The 11,249-nt window shown below is 45.2% G+C and overlaps 1 protein-coding gene across 2 annotated transcripts in view; it reads left to right on the top strand.

The window, feature by feature from the left end:
- LOC139549507 (cGMP-dependent 3',5'-cyclic phosphodiesterase-like) overlaps nt 1-11,249 on the top strand; it is a 266,764-nt gene that overhangs the window by 209,198 nt on the left and 46,317 nt on the right. For both annotated transcript variants that reach the window (XM_071360081.1, XM_071360080.1), the window contains exons 3-4: nt 7,245-7,334; nt 10,685-10,773. In XM_071360081.1, the coding sequence (XP_071216182.1) occupies nt 7,245-7,334; nt 10,685-10,773 (179 nt within the window). The remainder of the gene's footprint in view (nt 1-7,244; nt 7,335-10,684; nt 10,774-11,249) is intronic.

Below are 11,249 nucleotides of genomic sequence, written 5' to 3'. Positions count from 1 at the left end.
AGTTGTGTGTGAATCAGCAGGGTTGTTTGAAAGGAATCTGTGTAAATGTCACTCTGACCGTTCATTTTACCTCCAGGAGAGAGACATACAGCCACACACACATACAGCCACACACACAGACACACATACAGCCACACACACACACAGACACACACTTTCTTTCACCCACTCACTTGTTCACTTGCTTTCTCTCACTCTCTTATGTAGTGTGTGTGTGTGTGTGTGTGTGTGTGTGTGTGTGTGTGTGTGTGTGTGTGTGTGTGTGTGTGTGTGTGTGTGTGTGTGTGTGTGTGTGTGTGTAGCTGGCGTTTCAGGCCTGGCTGTATTCTACAGTGCATGTGTCTCCAGTGTTTGTGTGCTACTGGAGATGCTGCTCTGTTGGAATAACAGCCAGGACCACAGCATCACCAACCAGCCCACTGTGTGTGTGTGTGTGCGTGTGTGTGTGTGTGTATGTGTGTGCATGTCAAACAGGCAAAACATCAGTATAGAGTCAAAGAGGAGTCACAACTCAGAGGCTCAGACACGAGACGTATGTGGCAGGGTCTACAGACAATCACGGATTAAAAAATTTAAAACCAGCCCCGTCGCGGACATCGACATCTTGCTCCCGGACAAATTAAACAACTTCTTTGCTTTGAGGACATTACAGTGCCACCGACACGGCCTGCTACCAAAGACTGTAGGCTCTCCTTCTCCGTGGCCCACCCTGGACAAGATGAATACCTATGTAAGCATTTTCAGTTTGCAGACAACACTAGGCTTGATTACTAACAGCGACGAGACGGCCTACAGGGAGGAGTTGAGGGCCCTATGAGTGTGGTGTCAGGAAAATAACCACTCACTCAATGTCAGCAAAATAAAAGAGATGATCGTGGACTTCAGGAAACGACAAAGGGAGCACCCCCCCTATCCACATCGACGTGACAGCAGTGGAGAAAGTGGAAAGTGTACATATCACCGACAAACTGAAGTGGTCCAGACAGTGTGGTGAAGAAGGTGCAACAGCGCGAATGTGTTATGGTGATGATGGTGTCAGGATAATGAGTGTGTTATGGTGATGATGGTGTCAGGATAATGAGTGTGTTATGGTGATGATGGTGTCAGGATAATGAGTGTGTTATGGTGATGATGGTGTCAGGATAATGAGTGTGTTATGGTGATGATGGTGTCAGGATAATGAGTGTGTTATGGTGATGATGGTGTCAGGATAATGAGTGTGTTATGGTGATGATGGTGTCAGGATAATGAGTGTGTTATGGTGATGATAGTGCCATGGTAATGAGTGTGTTATGGTGATGATGGTGTCAGGATAATGAGTGTGTTATGGTGATGATGGTGGCAGGATAATGAGTGTGTTATGGTGATGATGGTGGCAGGATAATGAGTGTGTTATGGTGATGATGGTGTCAGGGTAATGAGTGTGTTATGGTGATGATGGTGTCAGGATAATGAGTGTGTTATGGTGATGATGGTGTCAGGATAATGAGTGTGTTATGGTGATGATGGTGTCAGGGTAATGAGTGTGTTATGGTGATGATGGTGTCAGGATAATGAGTGTGTTATGGTGATGATGGTGTCAGGATAATGAGTGTGTTATGGTGATGATGGTGCCATGGTAATGCGGGTGTTATGGTGATGATGGTGCCATGGTAATGCGGGTGTTATGGTGATGATGGTGCCATGGTAATGCGGGTGGTATGTTGATGACTATGTTCTGGGTGAGGGAGCATTACGGTGGGGAAGGCACAAGGTTAATTAAGATCTCCAGACTGGAGAGTCTTCTGATGAATCCAACCGTATGCAAAGCAACACACACACACACACACACACACACACACACACACACACACACACACACACACACACACACACACACACACACACACACACACACACACAGGCTGGCTGGCACAGATCCAGGTTCATTACAGAGGCATTCTTACAGGTTGATTGATTGATCATATTTAATCATATCTAATCATATTTAATCATATCTAATCCTATTTAATCATATGTAATAAGCTGCTCAGAGCCTAGCGCCTGGGGGAGACACGCTGTACTGTACAACTGACACCCCCTCCCTCCCTGTCCCAACATGCCCTTCAATACTGCAGCCTGCTGCTTGTCTAAATATATTTACAGATGTGTGTGCATGTGAGAGAGATATATGGGTCTGTGTATGTGTGTGTGTGTGTGAGAGAATTATGGGTCTGTGTATGTGTGTGTGTGTGAGAGAGAATTATGGGTCTGTGTGTGTGTGTGTGTGTGTGTGTGTGTGTGTGTGTGTGTGTGTGTGTGTGTGTGTGTGTGTGTGTGTGTGTGTGTGTGTGTGTGTGTGTGTGTGTGTGTGTGTGTGTGTGTGTGTGTGTGTGCATGTGAGAGAGAATTATGGGTCTGTGTATGTGTGTGTGTGTGTGAGAGAATTATGGGTCTGTGTATGTGTGTGTGTGAGAGAGAATTATGGGTCTGTGAATGTGTGTGTGTGTGTGTGTGTGTGTGTGTGTGTGTGTGTGTGTGTGTGTGTGTGTGTGTGTGTGTGTGTGTGTGTGTGTGTGTGTGTGTGTGTGTGTGTGTGTGTGTGTGTGTGTGTGTGTGTGTGTGTGTGTGTGAGAAATATGGGTCTGTGTATGTGTGTATGTGTGTGTGTGAGAGAGAATTATGGGTCTGTGTATGTGTGTGTGTGCGCGCCACTTTGTGTGTGTTTACTTCAAGGTACTATCTTAAACGTGTGAGCTAGAGAGGGAGAAAATGTATATGTGTGTGTGTGTGTGTGTGTGTGGGGGGGGGTCAGAAAATGTCAGGTAGCTGCTCTAGGTTTTCATATTTCTATTGTCTGGTAACTGCTCTAGGTTTTCATATTTCTATTGTCAGGTAGCTGCTCTAGGTTTTCACATTTCTATTGTCAGGTAGCTGCTCTAGGTTTTCACGTTTCTATTGTCAGGTAGCTGCTCTAGGTTTTCACGTTTCTATTGTCAGGTAGCTGCTCTAGGTTTTCAAATTTCTATTGTCAGGTAGCTGCTCTAGATTTTCACGTTTCTATTGTCTGGTAGCTGCTCTAGGTTTTCACATTTCTATTGTCTGGTAGCTGCTCTAGGTTTTCACATTTCTATTGTCAGGTAGCTGCTCTAGGTTTTCACGTTTCTATTGTCAGGTAGCTGCTCTAGGTTTTCACGTTTCTATTGTCTGGTAGCTGCTCTAGGTTTTCACATTTCTATTGTCTGGTAGCTGCTCTAGGTTTTCATATTTCTATTGTCTGGTAGCTGCTCTAGGTTTTCACGTTTCTATTGTCTGGTAGCTGCTCTAGGTTTTCACGTTTCTATTGTCTGGTAGCTGCTCTAGGTTTTCACGTTTCTATTGTCTGGTAGCTAATCTACGTTTTCACGTTTCTATTGTCTGGTAGCTGCTCTGTGTTTTCACATTTCTATTGTCAGGTAGCTGCTCTAGGTTTTCACGTTTCTATTGTCTGGTAGCTGCTCTAGGTTTTCACATTTCTATTGTCAGGTAGCTGCTCTAGGTTTTCACGTTTCTATTGTCTGGTAGCTGCTCTAGGTTTTCACGTTTCTATTGTCTGGTAGCTGCTCTAGGTTTTCACATTTCTATTGTCTGGTAGCTGCTCTAGGTTTTCACATTTCTATTGTCTGGTAGCTGCTCTAGGTTTTCACGTTTCTATTGTCAGGTAGCTACTCTAGGTTTTCACGTTTCTATTGTCTGGTAGCTGCTCTAGGTTTTCACGTTTCTATTGTCTGGTAGCTGCTCTATTGCATCATTCCTCATCATGAAGCTGCTATAGGACCCATCTGCTATAGTAACGCCCCCACGCACACATGTTCACTCTCAGAGTTAAACTCTCAGAGCTTTGGGTAATCTGACTAACTAAAATGGCAGTATTTGATCTCTGACTTCTGGTGCATTGTGGAACAAATAAAATCCAGCTTAAAAATACTATAATTTATGGAAATATTCAGCTTCCTACCTTTCCCCCCAACACACACACACACACACACACACACACACACACACACACACACACGTGCGTGCGTGCATTTCATAGTTAGTCTACGTCTGTTGTTTACGAGGGATGTAATGAATAAAATGTGATTTGATCTACTGTAGACTCTGATGATGATATCTAGAACCTAAAAGGGTTCTTCAGCTGTCCCCATAGAATAACCCTTGAAAGAACCCTTTTAGGTTCTAGGTAGAAACCTTTTGGTTCCAGATGGAACCCTTTACACAGAGGGTTCTACATGGAACCTAAAAGAATTCTACCTGGAACCAAAAATGGTTCTCCTATTGTGACAGAATAGGGAAGCTGGAGAGTGAATTTCAGATAGTGGAATTAGTGTGTTGTTATCATTAGGTCAGAGTAATGGTTGGAGCGGGTGTTCTGAGCCTCAGGGCCAGCTGGATGAGTGGAATCTTCTTTCCCCTGTTCTCTTCCTCTCCCTCTCTCCCTTCTCCTCTCTCAACTTCCCTCTCTCCTCTACCTCCCCTCTCTAATCCCTCCCCCCTTCTTCCTATCCCTGCAGTTCACCTCTCCTCTTCCTTATCGCTCTTATCTCCTTCTATCCCCTTCCTTATCTCTCTCTCCCCTTCCTTATCTCTCTCTCCCCTTCCTTATCTCTCTCTCTCTCTGTGCAGACCCTGTTGCCCTCTTACTGAGCTATAGTAATCATGCTGAGTGCTCTGACATTTGAAGGGCGCCAGTGATCAGATCAATTAAACACAACATCCATTTCTCCTCCCCACTCTCTCTCTTTCTCCTCCACACACTCTCTCTTTCTCCTCCCCACTCTCTCTCATTATCTCTCTTTCTCCTCCCCACTCTCTCTCTTTCTCTCTCTTTCTCCTCCCCACTCTCTCTAATTCTCTCTCTTTCTCCTCCCCACGCTCTCTAATTCTCTCTCTTTCTCCTCCCCACTCTCTCTCTTTCTCCTCCCCACTCTCTCTCTCATTCTCTCTCTTTCTCCTCCCCACTCTCTCTCTCATTCTCTCTCTTTCTCCTCCCCACTCTCTCTAATTCTCTCTCTTTCTCCTCCCCACTCTCTCTCTTTCTCCTCCCCACTCTCTCTCATTCTCTCTCTTTCTCCACCCCACTCTCTCTCATTCTCTCTCTTTCTCCACCCCACTCTCTCTCGTTCTCTCTCTTTCTCCTCCCCACTCTCTCTCTTTCTCCTCCCCACTCTCTCTCATTCTCCTCCCCACTCTCTCTCGTTCTCTCTCTTTCTCCTCCCCACTCTCTCTAATTCTCTCTCTTTCTCCACCCCACTCTCATTCTTTTTATCGATATTTGTCTTTCTTCCTCTCTTTTCCTGACCCGTTCTCTCTATTTTGACAGAATAATAATAAGTATCTCTACTGTCTAATCAGACTGTAGAGCATGACCCCCAGGACTGTAGAACTAAATGTATCTATTCACCTCTATACTGCACCAGTTAAGAGTTACAATAATTTATCTCTTCAGCCCCTCTCCCGAAAACCCCAGCCCCTCTCCCTAAAACCCCAGCCCCTCCCTAAAACTCTAGTCCCTCTCCCTAAAACTTCAGTATCGCTCCCTAAAATCCCAGCTCTTCTCCCTAAAACCCCAGCCCCTCCCCGTAAAACGCCAGCACCTCTCCATAAACTCCAGCCCCTCTCCCTAAAACTCTACTCCCTATCCATAAAATCCCAGCCCCTCCCCATAAAACGCCAGCCCCTCTCCCGAAAACCCCAGCCCCTCTCCCTAAAACCCCAGCCCCTCCCTAAAACTCTAGTCCCTCTCCCTAAAACCCCAGCCCCTCTCTCTAAAACCCAGCCCCTCTCTCTAAATCCCAGCCCCTCTCCCTAAAACTCTAGTCCCTCTCCCTAAACTCTAGTCCCTCTCCCTAAAACCCCAGCCCCTCTCCCTAAAACCCCAGCCCCTCTCCCTAAAACTCTAGTCCCTCTCCTAAAAACCCCAGCCCCTCTCTCTAAAACCCAGCCCCTCTCTCTAAATCCCAGCCCCTCTCCCTAAAACTCTAGTCCCGCTCCCTAAAACCCCAGTCTCTCTCCCTAAAACTCTAGCACCTCTCCCTAAAACTCGAGTCCCTCTCCCCAAAAACCCAGCCCCTCTCCCTAAAACCCCAGCCCCTCTCCCAAAAACCCTAGCCCTCTCCCTAAAATTCTAGTCCCTCTCCCTAAAACTCTAGTCCCTCTCCCTAAAACTCTAGTCCCTCTCCCTAAACTCTAGTCCCTCTCCCTAAAACTCCAGTCCCTCTCCCTAAAACTCCATTCCCTCTCCCAAAAACTCTAGTCCCTCTCCCTAAAACCCCAGCCCTCTCCCTAAAACTCTAGTCCCCCTCTCTAAAACTCCAGTCCCTCTCCCTAAAACTCGAGTCCCTCTCCCTAAAACTCGAGTCCCTCTCCCTAAAACTCGAGTCCCTCTCCCTAAAACTCCAGTCTCTCTCCCAAAAACTCCAGTCCCTCTCCCTAAAACCCCAGTCTCTCTCCCAAAAACTCTAGTCCCTCTCCCTAAAACTCTAGTCCCTCTCCCTAAAACTCCAGTCTCTCTCCCAAAAACTCCAGTCCCTCTCCCTAAAACCCCAGTCTCTCTCCCAAAAACTCCAGTCCCTCTCCCTAAAACTCTAGCCCCTCTCCCTAAAACCCCAGCCCCTCTCCCTAAAACTCGAGTCCCTCTCTCTAAAGCATGATACAGCCTGATGGAGGTCAGGGTGGGAAACAAACACAGAAATTCCCAAATCCCGTTGGTTAAATTGGTTTGCAGATTTAAGGGAGGTGATTGATTCCTCCTGGTCATTCTCCAGCCAATGTGTGTGTGTGTGTGTGTGTGTGTGTGTGTGTGTGTGTGTGTGTGTGTGTGTGTGTGTGTGTGTGTGTGTGTGTGTGTGTGTGTGTGTGTGTGTGTGTGTGTGTGTGTGTGTGTGTGTGTGTGTGTGTGTGTGTGTGTGTGTGTGTGTGTGAGTGAGTGAGTTCATCAGATTTGCCAATACATATGGCTGTCACACTGGCTGTCTTTACATGACACTGTCCTTTGTTCCCTCTTATAAAGTGTGTATTGTCTTTGTTGCCTCATATAAAGTGTGTATTGTCTTTGTTGCCTCATATAAAGTGTGTATTGTCTTTGTTCCCTCATATAAAGTGTGTATTGTCTTTGTTCCCTCATATAAAGTGTGTATTGTCTTTGTTCCCTCATATTAGCTGTATGGTGGCTTGTCATAAAGCTGTTTCTGTGTGTCACTCTTGCTGTTTCTGTTTCCTCCCAGGATGCTTTACTGCGGCTGGCAGCAGTTGTTGACGTTCGCTCACTCCGAGATGCTCTCAGAGAGACCGTACAGGGGCTACTGCCCAGCGTGGTACGTACACACAGGGCTGCTGGGTAGTGTAGTTTTGGGAGGGGTCAAGCAGCCAGGGTGTTGTCATTTATATACAGGTGTGTAAGTTAAGTATGAGTGCCAGGGGCGGAGCTAGGGTCAGAGGAGGCGGGTCTTTCTCCAGGGGCCCTTCTGACCAAAAATGTAACAAAATGAACAGCTGATATGGCCTGTCAATAATACACAGTAGGCATCATCTCTATGGGTGTAATAGTTAACAGTTAGTTGGTTAGCCGCTGAATTTTATGAAATTAAATTGCTGAGTGTGTTATTTTGTTTGTTCGTCATGTAGGCCTATTTTACGCTGTTTGTCACACACACACACACACACACACACACACCACACAGAGCCGAGTTTGAGCTGAATATCCATCAAGCTCTCAAAGTCTCACGTCAGAATTAGACTATCACCTAGATTTACACCTCTGTAACATGAAACCCCTCGTATTAATTGCGCTTTTTTCCCACTAATTGCATTTTGGAAAATGTTTGAAAATGTCGTTTTACATTGGCTGCTTCATTGCAGTTAGCTATTTGCATGTTCAGTAATGGCCTATAGCCTCTCGGCTGTGAGACAATTGTAAAAATGAATGATCTGCTTTCATTTATTTCAGAATAATTTTCTCAAAAAAAATATTTGTTTTTATTTTGGTACTGAATTAATTAGGCTGTTAGTAAGATAACAAAAGTAGTTCTAAACTAATGAACTGACAAAATAAACAAATAAATGAATAATCAATTTGAAAACCTGGTTCCTGCCAGTAGCAGCCCCCAGTATCAGTCCAGGGGGGGCCCTCAGGGGGATATTGCATCAGACACAGCTGTACTGTACATTACTTTATCAAATAAGCAACACCCGCACAGACACATTTCAGTATTTAATTAAATCATATTATATATCATATTATTATTAACACATTTTGCCGTGTTTTATAGTATTAAATGTTTTTTCTTTGGTTTTTGGTAAGATACAAGGCATTCTGATAGTATTCACACCCCTTCCCTTCTTCCACATTTTGTTACATTACAGCCTCATTCTAAAATGGAAAGAATTTTAGGTTTTTAGACATTTTTGCTAATTTATAAAAAATAAATGAAATATCACATTTACATAAGTATTCAGACCTTTTACTTAGTACTTTGTTGATGCACCTTTGACAGCAATTACAGCCTCGATGTCACGTTCTGACCATAGTTCTTTTGTGTTTTCTTTGTTTTAGTGTTGGTCAGGACGTGAGCTGAGGGGGCATTCTATGTTGTGTGTCTAGTTTTCCTGTTTCTGTGTTTGGCCTGATATGGTTCTCAATCAGAGGCAGGTGTTAGTCGTTGTCTCAGATTGGGAACCATATTTAGGTAGCCTGTTTTGTCCTTTGGTTTGTGGGTGTTTGTCTTCCGTGTCAGTGTTTGTCGCCACACGGTACTGTTTTGTTTGTTCACTTCGTTTATTGTTTTGTTCCAGTGTTCAGTTTTGTTTATTAGAAAGACATGAACACTTACCACGCCGCACCTTGGTCCGATCCTTTTACCACCACAGACGAGCGTTACACTCGAGTCTCGATCCTGACTAGTCTCCCGGTCCCTGCCGCTGAAAAACATCCCCACAGCATCATGCTGCCACCACCATGCCTCACCGTAGAGATGGTGCCAGGTTTCCTCCAGATGTGACGCTTGGCATTCAGGCCAAAGAGTTCAATCTTGGTTTCATCAGACGAAGGTCTCATGCTCTGAGTCCTTTAGGTGCCTTTTGGCAAACTCCAAGCAGGCTGTCATGTGCCTTTTGGCAAACTCCAAGCAGGCTGTCATGTGCCTTTTGGCAAACTCCAAGCAGGCTGTCATGTGCCTTTTGGCAAACTCCAAGCAGGCTGTCATGTGCCTTTTGGCAAACTGCAAGCAGGCTGTCATGTGCCTTTTGGTAAACTCCAAGCAGGCTGTCATGTGCCTTTTGCTGAGGAGTGGCTTCCGTCTGGCCTTTCTACCATAAAGGCCTGATTGGTGGAGTGCTGCAGAGATGGTTGTCCTTCTGGAAGTTTCTCCCATCTCCACAAAGGAACTCTAGAGCTCTTCAGAGTGACCATCGGGTTCTTGGTCACCTCCCTGACCAAGGCCCTTCTCCCACGATTGCTCAGTTTGGCCGGGCGGCCAGCTCTAGGAAGAGTCTTGGTGGTTCTAAACTTCTTCCATTTGAGAATGATGGAGGCCACTGTGTTCTTGGGGACCTTCAATGCTGCAGAATTGTTTTTGGTACCCTTCCCCAGATCTGTGCCTCGACACAATCCTGTCTTGAAGCTCTACGGAAAAATCCTTTGACTTCATGTCTTGGTTTTTGCTCTGACATTCACTGTCAACTGTGGGACCTTATATAGACAGGTGTGTGCCTTTCCAAATCATGTCCAATCAATGGAATTTACCACAGGTGGACTTCGATCAAGTTGTAGAAACATCTCAAGAATCAATGGAAACAGGATGCACCTGAGCTCAATTTCAAACCTCATAGCAAAGGGTCTGAATACTTATGTAAATAAGGTATTTCTATTTTTACTTTTAATACATTTGCTAAAATTTCTAAAAACCTGTTTTCACTTTGTCATTATGGGGTATTATGTGTAGATTGATAGATTGATTGATTTAATTTATTCCACTTTAGAATAAGGCTGTAACGTAACAAAATGTGGAAAAAGTAAAGGGGTCTGAATACTTTCTGAATGCACTGTATACAATTTAATCTGCATGAATATTGGGGGGATCGCACCCATGACCCCCCCCCCCCCCCCAGCTCTACTACTGACATGTGTGTTATCTTACAGGAGTGTGTGTGTGTGTGTTATCTTACAGGAGTGTGTGTGTGTGTTATCTTACAGGAGTGTGTGTGTGTGTTATCTTACAGGAGTGTGTGTGTGTGTTATCTTACAGGAGTGTGTGTGTGTGTTATCTTACAGGAGTGTGTGTGTGTGTTATCTTACAGGAGTGTGTGTGTGTGTTATCTTACAGGGGTGTGTGTGTGTGTTATCTTACAGGAGTGTGTGTGTGTGTTATCTTACAGGAGTGTGTGTGTGTGTGTTATCTTACAGGAGTGTGTGTGTGTGTTATCTTACAGGAGTGTGTGTGTGTGTGTTATCTTACAGGAGTGTGTGTGTGTGTGTTATCTTACAGGAGTGTGTGTGTGTTATCTTACAGGAGTGTGTGTGTGTGTTATCTTACAGGAGTGTGTGTGTGTGTTATCTTACAGGAGTGTGTGTGTGTGTTATCTTACAGGAGTGTGTGTGTGTGTGTTATCTTACAGGAGTGTGTGTGTGTGTTATCTTACAGGAGTGTGTGTGTGTGTTATCTTACAGGAGTGTGTGTGTGTGTACGTGCTGGAGGGAGACTCGAGGCTACAGTGTGACGGCCCAAGCCATGAGCTGCCAAAGGAGGGGAAGATCAGGTATGAAACCCTCTGTGTTGAGTCCATGTGGTATAAAACCCTCTGTGTGTGAGTCCATGTGGTATGAAACCCTCTCTGTGTGTGAGTCCATGTGGTATGAAACCCTCTGTGTGTGAGTCCATGTGGTATGAAACCCTCTCTGTGTGTGAGTCCATGTGGTATGAAACCCTCTCTGTGTGTGAGTCCATGTGGTATGAAACCCTCTGTGTGTGAGTCCATGTGGTATGAAACCCTCTGTGTGTGAGTCCATGTGGTATGAAACCCTCTGTGTGTGAGTCCATGTGGTATGAAACCCTCTGTGTGTGAGTCCATGTGGTATGAAACCCTCTGTGTGTGAGTCCATGTAGTATGAAACCCTCTGTGTGTGAGTCCATGTGGTATGAAACCCTCTGTGTGTGAGTCCATGTGGTATGAAACCCTCTGTGTGTGAGTCCATGTGGTATGAAACCTTCTGTGTGTGAGTCCATGTGGTATGA

Source organism: Salvelinus alpinus, chromosome 22 (genome assembly GCF_045679555.1).
Source record: "Salvelinus alpinus chromosome 22, SLU_Salpinus.1, whole genome shotgun sequence".
NCBI lineage: Eukaryota > Metazoa > Chordata > Actinopteri > Salmoniformes > Salmonidae > Salvelinus > Salvelinus alpinus.
This window is presented reverse-complemented; position numbering and strand designations above follow the sequence as displayed.